The following is a 17,538-nucleotide window of genomic DNA, read 5'->3' on the forward strand; positions in this document are numbered from 1 at the left end:
AACCTGGCTAGTCAAAACCAGCTAAGATTACGTGCAGGCCGAAATAAACTCGAGATACTCCAAAGACCATGTAGCAGAGTCACCCACGTTTTGTACAAAGCTGATTCCAGATGTGCTGGAATCGAACCAATTCAATAAGTCTTGTAACAGTAAGTCCTCAATCTATGACCACTCGTTTAGTGACTGTTCCAACTTATAACCTACATGGGGGAGAAAAAACCAAATGTATTCTGAAGTACAGAATACTGAAGTTCTGAAGTTCCAGCTGTTGGGGCCATAGCAAACCAGGGTCTTCATTTAACAACGGTGATGTTTGTTTAACCATGGTGGGATTTGATGAGTGACTGCTGAAACAATGGTCGTAAAATGGTTGGATGGTCAGATGGTCCTGTTTGACAACTGTCTCACTATGTGACCATCATAGGAAGGTTGTGTGAAGGATATATCATCGATCTTAGGTATGGACACATGACATCTGTCAAGGTTGGCCATGATGGTCATAAGTCAAGGACTGCCATCAAATTGGAGAACAGTACAGGTAATGCTCGACTTACAGCAGTTCATATTGTGACCATTCAAAGATACACTGATGTACCATTTTTCACACTTATGACCATTGCAGTATCTCAGTGGTCACGTGATTTACAGTCAGATGCTTAGCAACTGACTCGCATTTATGATGGTTGTAATGTCCTGGGCTCACGTGATTTCCCTTTTGCGACCATCTGACAAGCGAAGTCACTGGGGGATCCGGTTTTGCTTAATGACTGCTTGACTGACTTAAACAATGATTCACTTATGTAACAGCAGTAGCAAGAAAACTTGTAAAATGGGTCCAAACTCACTGAACAGCTGTCTTTCTTAGCAATGGAGATTTGGGGAAGCCAGATTCACTTAACAACCATGTGACTGATTTTAACACCTGCAGCAATTCCCATCACAAATGTGGTGAGAGAAGTCAGAAATGGGACAAATTCGCTTCATAAATTGTTCACTTGACAACATAAAGCTCAGTCTCAATTTGTGGTCATAAACGAAAGACTAACTTGTAGGGAAAAGCTGAATTGGATCGATTTGGGATCTGGCCAAGCGGCCATCCAAAACATGTAGCATAAATAGAATTAATCCCTTCTGATCAAGGCCAGCCATCTGTCCAATGGAATTAGAAAACTCGGTACATGCTCAGAGGCGGGGAAGAGAGATGGACAGCAGCACCAGGTGGAAAATCTCCTTTTGTTATTAAGCTGCTGGGCTTTTGAGAGAGCAGAGAAGGTGGAAGGATGGGGAATCCTAGAAGCGCCGCGACAAGACCGGTTGGGAAATAGCGGAGCTCTGACAGGCTCTGTGAAAAACTGCTGCCAGGGACCTTTTGGGTCAAAACTGTTCTGGAGGAACAGGGGGAAAAAAAGAAGCTTCTCGATGACCAAAAAGGAACCAGCAGTTCCTCGAAAGGTCCGAGATAAAGTTCTTCAAACCAGAAGCAACCATTTTTGTGGCTGCTGCTGATAGCGGAAGCAGCAGCAGCCACACAAATGGCCACTTCAAAGTTGGGGCAGTAAGAGAAATAAACTTTCTGCCCGGAAGACCCTTTAGCAACATAAATTTGGGGTTCCATTGCAGTCATAAGTTGAGGACTAGCTGAAATTTCTTTACCTGTCTTTATGGCGACCGTCATAAATATAACCATACTCAAGCAGGAGGTTGGACTAGATGACCTCCAATGTCCCTTCCAACTCTGTTATGGCCTCCTGCTCTACTTTATGACTGCAGTTGAGTCTGACATTTGCCGTTGTTGAGACAGCAGTTCAGTGTGTTTTTCCCCATTTCCTTGTCACCTGCTTGACACCAACTGCCCGTTCAGGGTCAGGCAGGTAGGATCAGATACACGGGACCTTGGCAGCAGCTGGATCTTGACACATAAGGTTTATTCCAAAAGAAAATAAAAGACACTGAAAAAAAGAAAAATAAATCACCACAAAAAGCTGCAAGAGGGGCAGTGAGGGAGAAGACATACAGGCAGGCCGTGTGGCCAAATGGTGTTTTGGCGAATGGGCTGGGCCAAAGAGTGTGGACCGGAGGACCAGAAGTCCATTGGCCAGGGCAAATGGCTGGGGGAGGGCCAGCAGAGAGGAAAGCTGTAAATGGACTGAGGCGGGAGGCGGGAGCCAAAGGAGGCAGAGCCAAAGGTCCCATTCCGGACCAGCATGCCCAAAAAAGTAATTGGGTCAGGATAAAAAGAGTAAATTTTGACAATGAAAGTATAATAAAGTAATGTAATTAAATACAGGTATTTCCCTATATGCTTAATTATTTGTCACATTAAGTATATTGCCACTCCACTAGGAATGTTGTAAGATACCAATGTCTTTTCCTTATCTTTTGCTAAAATTCAGGGTTTTCAAATTTCCACTTACCCTTTGTTCTTAACACATGCATTTTTCAAGTGAACAAAGCTAGATGGGAAGATACCCTAAAAAAAGAAGTTAAATAGTTCAACAGTTATATAAACATGCATTTTAAAAAAGTCAATAATTTCTAAACAGCAAATATTATGTATCTTTATATATTTAGACAGTCCATGACATATGAAATGTGCCTGGATAAACAACATTTTGAAAGCGATTTATACATTTGATTTTGGTTGCTGTTATAGGAGAGGAACAAATGATGTTTGAGAATGTGATCAATCAAATTTTAAAGCTTATCTTTGAAGCAACAGCACCTCAGGACAGAAGCTCGCTGTCAGGCATGCCTCCCTCAATAACCAAGAAAGAAAACTCCTAACGCCATTGTTCATGGAATTTAATACTTTTACTGGTTATGAAAGATAGCAGCGAAAGTAAAGCAAGATCTGAGCCAGGAAGGCGCGAACAAATACATATCAAATGATAACCCAGCCCCCTCCCTCCAACGACCCCACCCCAGTGTCCAATCTGCAACTCCTTTAGGTGTCATGTGGGGTGCATCTCCAAAAGGCATCATCAGGTTGGTATGCAGGACAGTTGGCCTTGACCAAGTCCAAACACCGGCCACCAGCATGCGCAGAAGATGGTGAGAAGAAAACCTTTTCCATTCACTCCTGTACCATTTATTCCCATCCCAAACACCATGCCCCCACCCTCCCCATTTCTTATGGCAGCCAATAGTAAGTAAGCGAAACAGAGGCTGACATTCGCATTTGCAACTTAAGCTCATAAAGCTGAAAAAAAATCTAGAATCTCTCTGGAATAGTTTTTGATTCTCAAAGCTTTTTCTCATAACTATTTGTAATATGCTATCCCAAACACCTTGCAACTATTTACTGCAATAAGATAATTTTTCTACACTCCCAATGCTTAGCACTTTTCATCCCTCCCCCCCTCCCCGCTCTCTAGAGATAACATCTGCAATAGCTGATGCCATATCACCTCACTCAATATTTAATAGTCTATTATACTGTTATTGTGTGGCTGGAGCTACACCTAAAGGGTTGCTTAAATTCCACTCTCTAAAATTTAGTGGACTTGTCTCCTAAGATGTGAGGTTTGATTATAATCTTATTTCACCCATTAAAAAAAAACTTTAAAAGTTGAGTGATACCTCAAGGTATCACCTTTTAGTGTTACCTTGAGTGCTATGACATCCATTTTAGGGTATATCACCAACCCCCCTTTAACTTAAGGCTAGATAACAGATGAGTGTCAAGATTGAACCACTTCTTTCAAACCTTAAGGCTTTTCAACTTGACAATGAATTTAGCCATGAATTAAGCATTCATGGCTAAAATCCAACAGGATCCTGGGGTGCAAGGTTACTAAGTATTGATATGAATGCCTCAAGTTTTCACACACATTTTAATTTAGAAACAAAAATTAATTTACCTTGAGCTTTGGATTTTTTAAGGCAAATCCTCTGTACCAGTCTGAAAAGAAATATTTTATATTTCATTTTACTTTATGTATAGACTGCCTGGCTTCCAAATATCTCTGGACAGTTTCTAACTAAAAATCAGTTTACAAAAGAAAAGTACAACAAAAATATAACTGTAAGAATCTATAGTTCCATATATATTTAATATGAAAATTTACCTGTATGTATCTTCCCCAAATAACAAAAATGGACAAGGGTATTTATAGAATACTACCCTTGTCCATTTTTGTTATTTGTAACTGTATCATCAGTTACAAGCAGGTAAGATTCATATCATTCAATAGCATTTCTATATAAAGAACTATGCAGGTTTAAGAAGCGACACAGTTGCTTTAATAGTTTGAAAATTCTTTTAAGCCCTTTTAATCTCTTTAATTCCATGTTTAACAGTTATAGAAAGAAAATATGCTCAAATTTAAAAACTGTTCTAATGAATCTTGGGGTAATCATTTACACATGATACACACTTGTGTCTCTGCTTCAGAAGCTGCTCCTAGCTGTCTTTGAATCAGTGGTGGGTCTCAAAATTTTTTAGAACCTCTTCTGTAGGTGTGGCCTGCTTTGTGGGAGTCGCTTGCCGGCGAAGTGACTGGGTGGGAGTGGCTTGGCAGTCATGTGACTGGGTGGGCATGGCCAACTTATAAAATGTAGTGAAACTCACTTAACAACGCTCTTGCTTAGCAACCAAAATGTTGGCATTTGAAGCACGCAAGTCTTAAAGCTGACAAGTTACAAGATCCTTGCACCCCTAACCCTTTAGAAAAAACCCCAGGGTGTTCAAACTTGACAGCTTTAAGACTTGTGGACTTCAACTCCCAGAATTCCTCCTCCAGTCATGTTGGCTCAGGAACTCTGGCACTGAAGTGTGCAAGTCTTAAAGCTGTCAAGTTACAAGACCCTTGCACCCCTAACCCTTTAGGGAAAAAACCCCATGGGTCTTCAAACTTAACAGCTTTAAGACTTATGGACTTCAACTCCCAGAATTCCTCCTCCCGCTCTTCATCTTGATGATGTGCGGATGGACGGGGGGAGGGAGCTGGAACCGGTTCTAAACGGCACTATAGATTTGTGGAACCTCTTCTATAGAAGAGGTTAGAACTGGCAGGAACCCACCCCTGCTTTGAATGTATGTGACAAAATCTTACAAAAGAACTCCAGAGTATTGCACCATTTCTATGGTGCTCTATTTTCTACCCTATATCGCAGTGGCATCAAACTTGATTTCATTGAGGGCCGCATCAGGGTTGTGTTTGACCTCAAGGAGCTGGGGGCGTGGCCAGGGGCATGGCCAGCTCACCATCACTCATCGAGGCTCCATTTAGGGCCTTGATGGCCTCCGGCAGCCCTCTGCCAGCAAAAATAGAGCTGGCAGAGGGCTACAGGAGGCCATCGTGACAGAAAATGGAGCCCGGGATGGCTTCATATAGTCTTACTGAACTTCATTTTTGCTGGCAGAGGCACCGCGGACTTGTCCTTTGCTGTTCCCAGGGCAGGCCCTCGGGCCACACGGGCCGAATCTGACCAGCGGGTCTTGTGTTTGATACCCCTGCTATATCTCATTACATCGTACAAATATATGTACCTTCATACAATAATACTCAATCTAACACAATCTTCTGAACTTAATTCAAAGTATATAAACTAATCTTTTTGAGGAAAGAATTTAACAGTTCATTATAAAGAAGTAATGTATACTCCAATCAGATCTTAACCTATAGTTATTGTTATAATAAAAAATATATTACTATATACAGAATAATTATTTCCTTGCAATTTTTACAGCAACAAACTGGATAGATTATTTTGAGACATTTCAGACTGGATAATTTTTACTGTTATTCAAGCATCCATTATTTCAATAATCTTTTGCTCATACAAAATTTAATTTTGCTTTTATTCTTATTAAAAAATGTTTTCAACTTTAGCAAACATTTATATTTGCTTTAGCATAATTAGGTGAGTTGATTTTGAGGTCTCTTGTCAAGCGACAGTTGCTTGCTTTTTCAACACTTACCATCACATTTTTCTAGTATTTGAACAGTGTCTCCAATCTCCAGTGATAAACCATGAGGGAGTGTTCCTCGAAAACTTGCAATTACTAGAAAAGATATTAAAATCCATTTAACCATATTTTTAAGAAAAGAAAAACCACATGTTTGATATTTAGCAGTGTGCTATTGTAAGCAAAAGCAGTTAATGAAATCTTCCCACCTCAATTTGTACTGAAATGTCACATCATTGGATTAATAGATACAGTAATAGTCTTCTTTTAAAATCCTTTTTTTATATAAAAAAGGACAGTTTGTTTAAAAGCATTGGGGGGAAATTCAGCAAGAAAATAATTTATGGTTCACAAAATAGATTTTTAATTATATTGAATAAGTTTAAAGAATACAAAGGAATAAAAAATAAACATACAAATGACAAAATGAAAAATATACATAAAAACATTATGAACAGGAACTTTGATGTTACTTTTCTCCCCTTCCCTTCCATTATTTTTCCCCAACACTAACCATTACTGAGATATTTATGGTGTAGTTTTAATATTTAATATTAAATATTGGAGATTTTTGTCTATTTCTTTCAGAACTATTCAAAGTGATAAAGGCCTACATAATTTTAATTTTAAATGGATGCTTCTTTCCATGTTCTAGGAAGTTAGCACCCACTTCTCTCCTAGAAGAATGGAATATTCTAGGAAATATTAAAAAGGCAGAATATTATATTTCCTTGGATGAGAAATGGAGAAACACATTTTTTAAGGCAGGAAGCAGACTCACTCTTAATAGTCCCCACCCTCCTCAGTAGCCCACAGCAGATGTCAGCACTTAAGAGATAAAGAGATAGATAGGTCAATTCATAATCAAATGCCCTCGCCCAAGATCCAGCAAAGGTGTTCTGACCCCCCTTCCTCCGTTGCCCACACAGCACACACACTCCGGAACAGTACAAGGGAACAAGGGTTATTACACCAACAGACAAGAGGTTTTGTGGCAGCAAGCCACCAAGACAGAACTCACAAAGGCAGAACACACAAAAGCAGCAATCCAGCTTGCCAGGATCCCAGACTAGAGTTGCTGTCAAAAGTCCTTTGTTGATTGCTACGCAGAGCCTGTCCAGAGTCAACCCTTTTATAACCTAAAAAGGGCGTCTCCCAACAGCACCTGAGAGCTCTTTACTGCCTATAATTACGCCCACGCTCCTTGCATTTGTGGGCGCGCCGGAAATGGGCATCTCGAAACGCCCTACTAAGTCCTGAGTCACTATCCTCTCCGCTGCTCCAAGGCAGGGCATCGGGAGTCCTCCTCCTCTCGCTCTCACCGCTGCTCCATGCCTCTGGCGCCACCTGGTGGCCGACCAGACTCTCGGATTCCTGCTCAGCCTCCGAATCCTGTCCAGGATCGCACATCTCTGGAGCTGACTCGTATGGAGTATCACTCTCAGAGTCTGGTGACAGCGGCACCAGCTGGGCCACAACACTATCCCTCACCGCAGGGCCCTTCCCCCGGGCCTGACGCTCGGGATGCGGTCGAGAGGGAAATTGTCCATGATAGGCCCGCACCAAAGCTGGAGCATGCACAGCCGTCGCATCGGTCCAGGACCCCCCGTCCGAGTCCTCGTCCGCCCAGTCGACCAAATACTGGAACCGACCCTTGAGCCATCTCGAGTCACGGATCCGGGTCACTCTGTGCGATGGCCGTGCGTGCACCTCAGGCGACGACGGCAGGGGTGAAGAGGGACGTCGGAGAGGACAATCTGACCGCTCAGGGATCAGGAGCGAGCAATGGAACACCGGGTGTACTCGCATCGAGCGCAGGAGGGTCAGGCGATAGGCCACCGGATTGATAACGGCCTCCACAGGGAACAGCCCCAGATACCGGTGGTCCAACTTCCTCGTAGGCCGGTGGGACGGAAGATGCCGCGTGGACAACCACACGCGATCACCCACGGCCAATTCCGGCACCGCACGGCGAGACCTGTCCGCCACCCGCTTGTAATCCTCCTTCGCCTGATTCAAGTAGCGGCGCACCATCTGGTGAACCGCCTGAAGCTCAGAGAGGAAATCCTGCGCTGTGGGGACCGGAGAGTCCACGGGGGTGAGAGGGAAAAAACGAGGGTGGTACCCGACGTTCGCCATGAAAGGCGTCGTCCGTGTGGAGGAGTGCTGCAAGTTGTTGAACGCAAACTCCGCCACGGCGAGGTACTCCGCCCAATTGTTCTGCTGCTGGTTCACGAAGCAGCGCAGATATTGTTCCAGAATCCCAATCACCTTCTCCGTCCCTCCATCGGTTTCGGGATGGTGCGCCGAGGACAGACAAACTTGAACGTCAAGAGCGGCCATCAGCCCTTTCCAGAACTGGGCCATGAATTGTGTACCACGATCGGAGACGACCCGGTCAGGTAGGCCGTGCAGCCGGAACACGTGCTGGATGAACATGCGGGCGGTGGCGCGGGCTGTCGGCAATCTCCGGCAGGGGATGAAATGCGCCATCTTGGTGAGCATGTCCACCACCACTAGGACCGTATTGAAACCGGATGACGGAGGCAGTTCCGTCAAGAAGTCCATGGACACGGCTCCCCAGGGTCTGTCCGGGGTCGGCAATGGCTGTAGCAAGCCTGGAGGAGCTCCCGTCGCTGATTTGGCCTGTCGACACTGCACACATGACGTGACGTACGTCTGCACGTTGTGTCGCAGGCGAGGCCACCAAAACGTACGGGAAACCAGGTGCAAAGTTTTGAACAGGCCAAAGTGTCCTGCTGCCGGAGTGTCATGACATTGGGAGAGAACCAAACCACGGAGCAGTCCTGCAGGCACGTAGAGCCGATCCCGATACCTCAAAAGGTCCTCGTCAAAGGTCCATGGGGATGTCGGCCCTACCTCTGCCCGCCATTGTTCCACCCACTCGTCGTTTCGCTGCGCATTCCGTATCAACGACCGTAAATCCACGGGTTCCTGGATTGCAGCGAAGGACTCGACGGGTAGGACCGTCCGGGGGGGCAGTGAGTCAGCAGGGTCTGAGTACTCCGGCTTTCTAGATAGGGCATCCGCCCTCTGGTTCAAGGCACTGGGGATATACGTGACCTTGAAGTGGAACCGGGCAAAAAACAGAGACCACCGGATCTGGCGCTGATTGAGCTTCCGCGCTGTTGTCAGAAACTCCAGATTCCGATGGTCTGTCCGGACTTCGACCTGATGCCTGGCCCCCTCCAGGTGATGTCGCCAGGCTTCGAACGCCGCCTTGATAGCCAGCAACTCCTTCTCCCAGATGGTATAATTGCGCTTGGAAGGATTGAGTTTCCGAGAGTAATAGGCGCAAGGGAAAAGGGTGCCATCAGGGGCGTGAGCCTGCAATAACACCGCCCCCACCGCGATGTCGGACGCATCCGCCTCGACTACAAAGGGGCGATGGGGATCAGGGTGTTTCAAGATCGGCTCCTTTGTAAAAGCGCGCTTCAAGGCCACGAACGCTTGTTGTTCCGTGGACCCCCAGTGAAACGGCACTTTCTTTTGCAGGAGCCGAGTGAGGGACGCGGTCAAGAAAGCAAAGCCGGGGATGAAGGACCGGTAGTAGTTGGCAAACCCGAGGAGTCTCTGAACGTCTTTCATCCGTCGAGGAGATTGCCAACTTCGTAATGCTCCACCTTGCCTGGCTCCATCGCAATTCCTTCAGGGGATATACGGTGCCCCAGGAACTCGGTGGTGGTCTGCCAGAACTGACACTTCTCCAGCTTGGCAAACAAGCGATGCTTTCGAAGGCGCTGCAAGACCTGACGCAAATGCTGTTGATGATCCTTCCGAGACGTAGAGTAGATCAAGATGTTGTCCAGGTAGATGACGACAAACTGATCCAAAAGGTCCCGAAAGATATCGTTCATAAAATGTTGGAAGACAGCTGGGGCATTGGTCAACCCGAACGGCATGACCGTATACTCAAAATGTCCATATCGGGTGCCAAAAGCTGTCTTCCATTCGTCCCCCGCCCTGACTCAAACCAGATTGTAAGCTCCACGTAAGTCCAGTTTTGTAAACACCACGGCCTCCCGGAGCCGCTCCAACAACTCGGGAATCAGAGGCAACGGGTAGCGATTACGGATCGTGATGGCGTTCAAGCGCCGGTAATCGCAACAAAGTCTTAGATCCCCGGTCTTCTTTTTGACGAACAAAACCGGGGCAGACAAGGGCGAAGACGAAGGCCGGATAAAACCCCGGGCCAGGTTCTTGTCAAGGAAGTCCCGCAATGCGGCCAACTCCGGTTCAGACATGGAGTATAGGCGGCCCATCGGGAGTTTCGCATCAGGTACCAGGTCAATGGGACAGTCGTAAGGCCGGTGCGGTGGCAGTTGATCCGCCTCCTGCTCGCTAAACACGTCCGCGAACTCCACTAGATCCGGCGGCACTGTCACCTCGGCCGAACTGGGCACCTGAGCCGCGCAAACATGACGGGTATGGTCCACGCATTGCAAGGACGGGAACGAGATGCGGTTCTGCGACCAGTGGATCTGGGGATCGTGCGCCCGCAGCCAAGCCAAGCCCAACACCACGGGGAAATGCAGACCCAAAGCCACGTAAAATTGAATGGCCTCCTCATGCTCCCCGAGGATCAGGCACAAAGGCTGCGTGGCGTTCTTGATGGGCCCAGACAGAAGCACCCGGCCGTCAATGGTCTCCACTCGCATCGGAGGGTCTACCGGGCACAGAGGGACGTGATATTTCGTGACAAACGCTGCATCCATAAAATTCGTGGTAGCCCCGGAATCGACCAAGGCATGGGCTGGTATTCCCTGCGGACTACCCGACAAGAGAATGTGCGCTGCAAGAATCAGATGTCGTGGAGGCCCCTCCGCCTCTGTTCCGGCCTGTGCCCGACCCGAAGTCTCCCTCAGATCGGGCTTTCCCCGTTTCCCGAGACGGAGGTCCGTCGTTGAGGGGGGGCCGTAGACCGTGCAGCCCCTCTACCTCCCTTCTTGGGGCAACCCGTAGCCAGATGTCCCGGATCCCCACAGTAAAAACACAACCCCCCTGCACGCCGTCTCTCCATCTCCGTGCATGACAAGCGGGGTCTGGCTGCACCCAACTCCATGGGCTCCTCTCGTGGGACAGGAGTCTCTCGTGGAACTGGCACTCTCAGCACCTCCCGGGACGCTCGGCGAGGCCTCCGCCTCTGCAGCCGGCCGTCAATCCGGAGGCATAGATGAACCAACGCGTCAAACGTTGGAGGCCTGTCCACTCTCACCAGCTCATCCTGCAGGTCCTCTGACAGGCCATCCTGAAAAGCATCCATAAGGGCTGGCTCATTCCACTCAGAGTCCTGACTGAGCAGCTGGAACTCGGTAACGTAGTCCAGTAAAGAACCACGCCCTTGGTGCAACTCTTTCAGGAGTCTGGTGGCTGTTTCTCCTTTGATGGGGTCCTTGAACGTCAGCCGAAGATGAGTGCAAAAACCCTGGAAGTCATCCAGCAGGGGGCTCGGCTGAGTCAGCAAAGGCATAGCCCACCGTGCTGCTGTGCCTGAGAGCAAGCTTATCACAAAGCCCACCTTCGTCTGATCGGTGGGAAAGTCCTCCGCTCTCAAGGCAATGAACAACCGGCATTGGCCCAGGAACGCCGGGAAAAGTTTCGGACTGCCATCAAACTTATCCGGCATGGCCACTGGGCATTTCCTTCGTTGCTGCTGGGGGGGTGGGGGGTTGGCAGGAGCAGACAGCTGTGCAACTTGCGCTGTTAGCAAGGCAAGTTGCTGTGCGAAGAGAGCATTCTCCGCCTGAAGTTGCTCCATCATAGCTGAATGGAGATACGTTTGGGGTAGCAATCAATCTGTTCTGACCCCCCTTCCTCCGTTGCCCACACAGCACACACACTCCGGAACAGTACAAGGGAACAAGGTTTATTACACCAACAGACAAGAGGTTTTGTGGCAGCAAGCCACCAAGACAGAACTCACAAAGACAGAACACACAAAAGCAGCAATCCAGCTTGCCAGGATCCCAGACTAGAGTTGCTGTCAAAAGTCCTTTGTTGATTGCTACACAGAGCCTGTCCAGAGTCAACCCTTTTATAACCTAAAAAGGGCGTCTCCCAACAGCACCTGAGAGCTCTTTACTGCCTATAATTACGCCCACGCTCCTTGCGTTTGTGGGCGCGCCGGAAACGGGCATCTCGAAACGCCCTACTAAGTCCTGAGTCACTATCCTCTCTGCTGCTCCAAGGCAGGGCATCGGGAGTCCTCCTCCTCTCGCTCTCACCGCTGCTCCATGCCTCTGGCGCCACCTGGTGGCCGACCAGACTCTCGGATTCCTGCTCAGCCTCCGAATCCTGTCCAGGATCGCACATCTCTGGAGCTGACTCGTATGGAGTATCACTCTCGGAGTCTGGTGACAGCGGCACCAGCTGGGCCACAACAAAAGGTAAGATTACCTCTCTACCCATCTAGCAACAGAACTCACCAGAACTCATGGCACCTGGGGAGATTACATCGTACAAATATATGTACCTTCATACAATAATACTCAATCTAACACAACCAAAGCTTACATCACTCAACCAAGCTTGGGACTCAAGACACTACAAAGTTACCCCTGCATGGCCACATGGGAGTCTGACAACCAATCAGACTTCCAGTGTCTTTCTTCCCACTTGGAACTGAACCCAGATGGACATTTCTTCCAACATCATCCCACTTGCTTGAGTCATTCCATCTAATTGTCAGTAAGCTGTCTAATGATAAGCCACTTGAAGTAATTGGTACTCTTATCTTTAATTGGCATTAATCTGAATTTAGACTGAATAACTTTTCAGATAGAAATGGGCTTTCTGATAGCCAAGGCCTTTAGATACAGAGCTGGAAGCCAGCTATCAGTAGTCAACATAAAGATAGCAAAATGAGCAGGCAGATAGGAATATATTCATAGAATCTATGGCTGCAGTTGTAGCCAATTCCAAAAGCTCAAGGAAGGTAGTGTAGTATAGAGAGGGTAATCAGTCTTGAAGACTTCCGGCTATCTTTTACTATGTACTTTTTTAACATGATTTCTTTTAATTTGAATTAACTAGCATGTGACTTCATCTGTGATTTCAACAACATACAAATATCATTGAACTTGTGAAAGGAAACTAACAAAAAATTATGCACATTCAGACATTATGTTTGTGCTGAACTCTACGGGCAAGCTAAGCAAATTACATGATAAAGTGGCATACCTGAAGGCAACAGATTAGTTTTGAAGAAGTTAGACAATCTGTATGTGGTAACAACTGTACTCTCCAGCTTGAGGAAAAAAGCTAGAGTGCTGGACAATGCCTTCCTACTGTATATCAATTATCCAAGGTTATTTCTCACTCATCATGGTGGTGTGGGAATCCCCCCTAGGAGAATGAAATATTTTGGGAAATATTAAAAAGACAAGATAAAATATTTCCCCTAAAGGAGAAATATTTTTTTTTAAGGGAGACAGAAACCACCCCAGTTTCCCTGCCCCAAGTGGAAACTGTGGAGGCCACTTTTTAGAAATGCAGATTTGGTAATCCATTCAAGACAGGATATTTTGAAACAAAAGCAAATGGTAGGATTATAAACAGCCGTCATCTAAGATCCAATACAGGACGAAAGCCATTAGGCGCAATAGGAATTGCCCAACACCCTTTCAGAATACAAGTCTCTTCATTGCACCACCCCAGAGCAGTCCAAACTTCACCTGGGAGCTCAAATAAACAATAAACCAGAGGTTGACCAGATTAGCTCAGATAAACACATAGGATTTGCATTTCTCCTTTTGCCTATAGAGTCAGCTATGACCCCTACATAACCAAGCTATGATCCCAGCTTGGAACTAAACCAGATAGATATTTCTTCCAACAGTAGGCACTTCTGGATAAAATTCCAAATTTTGAGGGGAGGGAGTCCAGTTCTCTCTTTCTTTACACGAATCAATATATCACACTGAATTAACATGCATGGTTTAATGATTGGGAAAGGAAATGATAAAAATGTGAAAATACATTTAATTGGTAAATAATACATTCATTAACATTTGGATAAAAGTTTATAGTATATTCCATAAACCCAAAGTAGAGAAAACGATAGAAACGGAGTTAAGTAAAAGTAAGATATTCAATTAAACAAGTCCATGGGTGAGAAAGAATGAAAAACCATTACATTTACATGAGAAAGCAAGATTCCAATAAGGAGGAAGCAGCTGTGGAACTTCAGATGTACATGGAGAATTATCAACCCAATCAAGGAACAGCAATGATATTTCAAGACCCAGCTGAATGACAAATTGCCTTTAGAATACCAGCTGTTCTCTCACAATGGAAAATGGAGTGGATAGCATGCAAGATCAGTGACAGCCTTAAAAATCCTGGTTCCTCTCAGTTATGAGATGAACAAAATAAGTATATTATAGAACCCTTCCCAACAACCCACCCACTCCTCCCGTAACATCACCCACTTCTAATATAAGTAAGGTTTTTTATTTTTTATTTTCAGTTAGCAGCCTTTCAATCAAACATTTCTATGCGGTGAAAAAAGTGAATGCAAAATAACTATTTCAAGACATTGCTGTTAATAGATGTGTCTCCCTATTCCAATGAATAAGCAGATTCACAGTTAATATCAAGAAATCTCTATTGATAACAACTTGAGTATAATACCACCACTTGAGACTGAAGGCTTATTGATAAAAGAACCTGCTGTTAAGTATGAAACTGCAAAAATACAGAAAAACAATACTGGGTGACATTTTATGATAAAGAAAGAAAGAAAATTTATAGAGCCAGGTTTTCAGTGTTCTAGCTATCTTTACCACAAGAAGAGTGGCAGAGGCAGCACAACTTTATAGAAAGTTAAAATATAAAGGGAAATGAGGAACTAAAGAGTCTCTTGATGTGGGTGAAGGAAGAAAGTGCAAAAGTTGGCTTGAAACTCAACATTAAGAAAACTAAGACCATGGCATCTGGCCCTCTCAATTGCTGGCAAATAGATGGGGAAGAAATGGAGGTAGTGACAGATTTTATTTTCCTGGGCTCCAAGATCACCACAGATGGGGATTGCAGCCAAGAAATTAAAAGACGCTTGCTCCTGGAGAGGAAAGCTATGGCAAATATAGACAGCACATTAAAAAGCAGAGACATCACCCGGCCAACAAAAGTGCATATAGTCAAGGCTATGGTTTTCCCAGTTGCAATGTATGGCTGTGAAAGTTGGACCATAAGAAAGGCTAAGTGCCAAGGATGTCCTCTATCGCTTTCACTATTCATAACAATTCTAGAAGTCCTACTTAGACAGGCAATACAAGACCAGGAAATAAAAAGCCTGAAGATTAAAAAAAGAACAATACAAAGTACAAGCATTTGCTGATGATTTGGTATTTATTTTGGAGGAGCCACTAGAAACAGGACCCAAATTGCTATTAAAAAAAAGAGTTTGGCATGGTGGCAGGACTTAAAATAAATAAGAATAAGACTAAGATAAGACAAAAGAACTTGAAGGGTCACCCTCAACTGCCTATACTGTTAGAAAATGTTTTTCTTGTGGGGCAAAGGGGCATACAGCTAGATTCTGTAAAAATACAAAACAACAGAATACTAAAAAGGCTAAGAAAAATGATAATGTCAATTTAGGTATGTCTACTTTGACTATCTCTAGAAATGCACCAATAAGCCATGATTCATGGGTTGTTGATAGTGGAGCATCACAGTGCATTACTAGAAATAAGAATTGTTTTATAAAAAGGTCTGCCAGCAAGCAACATGTATCTTTGGCAAATGGTTGGAGGGTGAAAGCATCTGGTGAAGGTATGGCAAGGTGTTCATTTGTAAATGAGCATTTCAGTTGCAAGTTTTGCAACTGAAGTTTCCACACGCAAATCTACATCAGGTATTGTGATATTCTTGGGAAAAGTGTTGGTTGGATGGCGGTCTATCCGTCAGAAGCATATAAGTTTGTCTACAATGGAAGCCAAATTTTCATGTTTATCTTTGTTATGTACCGATTTAATTTGTTACAAGCAACTACTGATAGATATGGGAATTAATGTTCGTGAGCCTATTGTTGTATACGAGGACAACCAAGCAGCGATCCAAATGGCAACAAATATTGCCGTAAAGACAAGGTCAAAGCATACTGACTTAAGATATATGAATGTACGGCAAAGTGTTAGTTGTAAAATGATTAAACTAGAATATTGTATGTCTGAAGAGAATGTTGCTGATCATTTTACCAAAGCACAAGGTACGGTCAAACATAAACAATGTTGTGATGTTTATGGATTGAGAATGTGAAGTTGTGTGTAAATACATTGACAACCCAAGAGGGGAGAGTGTTAGGGATGTAACCCTAGGCTTGGCTTGCCAATGTATATAAGCTATGATTACTTTACTGTTACTTTAAATGTTAGAAAGATGTAGTTGGCTTTTACCTCAAGCAGCTATAAGAGGGAGCCAGAATGGTTGTTTCCTCTCTCTCTGTTTTGTTAGAAACTGATTGGTGTATTTTGAGGTATTGTGGTTTGCTACTGTTTAGCTATACTTTGTGTGTTAGACTAACTATTTTGATAACTGAATTACTGAACCATGTATGACTTGGACTGTTAACCGGACTCTGAATACTTCTATTTTTCTACATAGTAAACTAGTATATTTTTATACTATTCAGTGTCTCTGACTGTATGCTGTTTTGTGCGTGTTATTCCATATCACTCTCATTACGCTTCTCTGCATACTCGCTCTTCTAACGGGGAGCTTAATTACTTAACACTAAGGCCAATGAAATAGATACAACTTTGGCATCATTAAGCAACCTTCACCAATATCACAACTTTCTAAAATGTAAAATTTTGCCAATCAATGGCAGGCAATGACTCTGCCTGGTATATTACTTTAATCAAAAGAGGAAAAAAGATGTTTTCAGTTTTATTTGAAAAGGCTGCTGATTATCTCAGCATTTTGTCCTGCTGAGGCTGTGAAAGGCAAATATTTTTTTTATTTGTTCAAGCCACAGGATAACAGCAACTTTCTCTGCATCCCTCAACAATCAAAGAGCCTCTGGAGCCTGCAGGCATGTTGATGAAGCTCATCAGTGAGAAAGTTTTCCTAGGTTCTGTTCCATTAAACACAGCAGGTTTCATTCTACAGCTTATCCAAACGTGACTTTTAGAGAATTAAAAGATGCTGGGGTATCAAACCGACTGTTGATCTGCTAAGGAAAGTAGAGGTTATGAATATTCCATGGCCTACATATTTAATCAGAATAGCCCATGATTATTATGCTATAAGCATTATCTTTTTTTAAAAAGACAAAGAAATTAAACAACATGTAATTCATTAGTACTGTGCAATAAATCTATGATTCTCTTTCCCATTGTAAGATCAGTCAAAATGCTTTCTAGTTCTGAACCCTGGTCACTTGCATTACCATAAGGAATTAATATAGTACATCCTAACCCTAAGGAACACTACCGCCTATCAATTTAGAAGACCCAGATTCAGATGACAAGTTTCAAAAATTATTCCATCTTGTTTGCCTCACAGAATTCATGGATTGCAAAACTGGAGAGTGCCCTTTTTAAAAAGAAGAGGGCGGGGGGAATGAAAGTACAGCCTTGCAGCCCAGTGGTTCCCAAACTTTT

General features: G+C 44.5%; 1 protein-coding gene across 1 annotated transcript in view; it reads right to left on the bottom strand.

The window, feature by feature from the left end:
- DOCK4 (dedicator of cytokinesis 4) overlaps nucleotides 1-17,538 on the bottom strand; it is a 392,180-nt gene that overhangs the window by 268,496 nt on the left and 106,146 nt on the right. Inside the window, exons 2-4 of the mRNA XM_081957434.1 lie at nucleotides 5,924-6,007; nucleotides 3,861-3,901; nucleotides 2,415-2,470 (exon numbers count right to left, since the gene is read on the bottom strand). Coding sequence (XP_081813560.1) covers nucleotides 2,415-2,470; nucleotides 3,861-3,901; nucleotides 5,924-6,007 — 181 coding nt within the window. The remainder of the gene's footprint in view (nucleotides 1-2,414; nucleotides 2,471-3,860; nucleotides 3,902-5,923; nucleotides 6,008-17,538) is intronic.

Source organism: Natrix helvetica (assembly GCF_964273705.1).
Source record: "Natrix helvetica genome assembly, chromosome: 6".
In the NCBI taxonomy this organism is placed as follows: Eukaryota; Metazoa; Chordata; class Lepidosauria; order Squamata; family Natricidae; genus Natrix; species Natrix helvetica.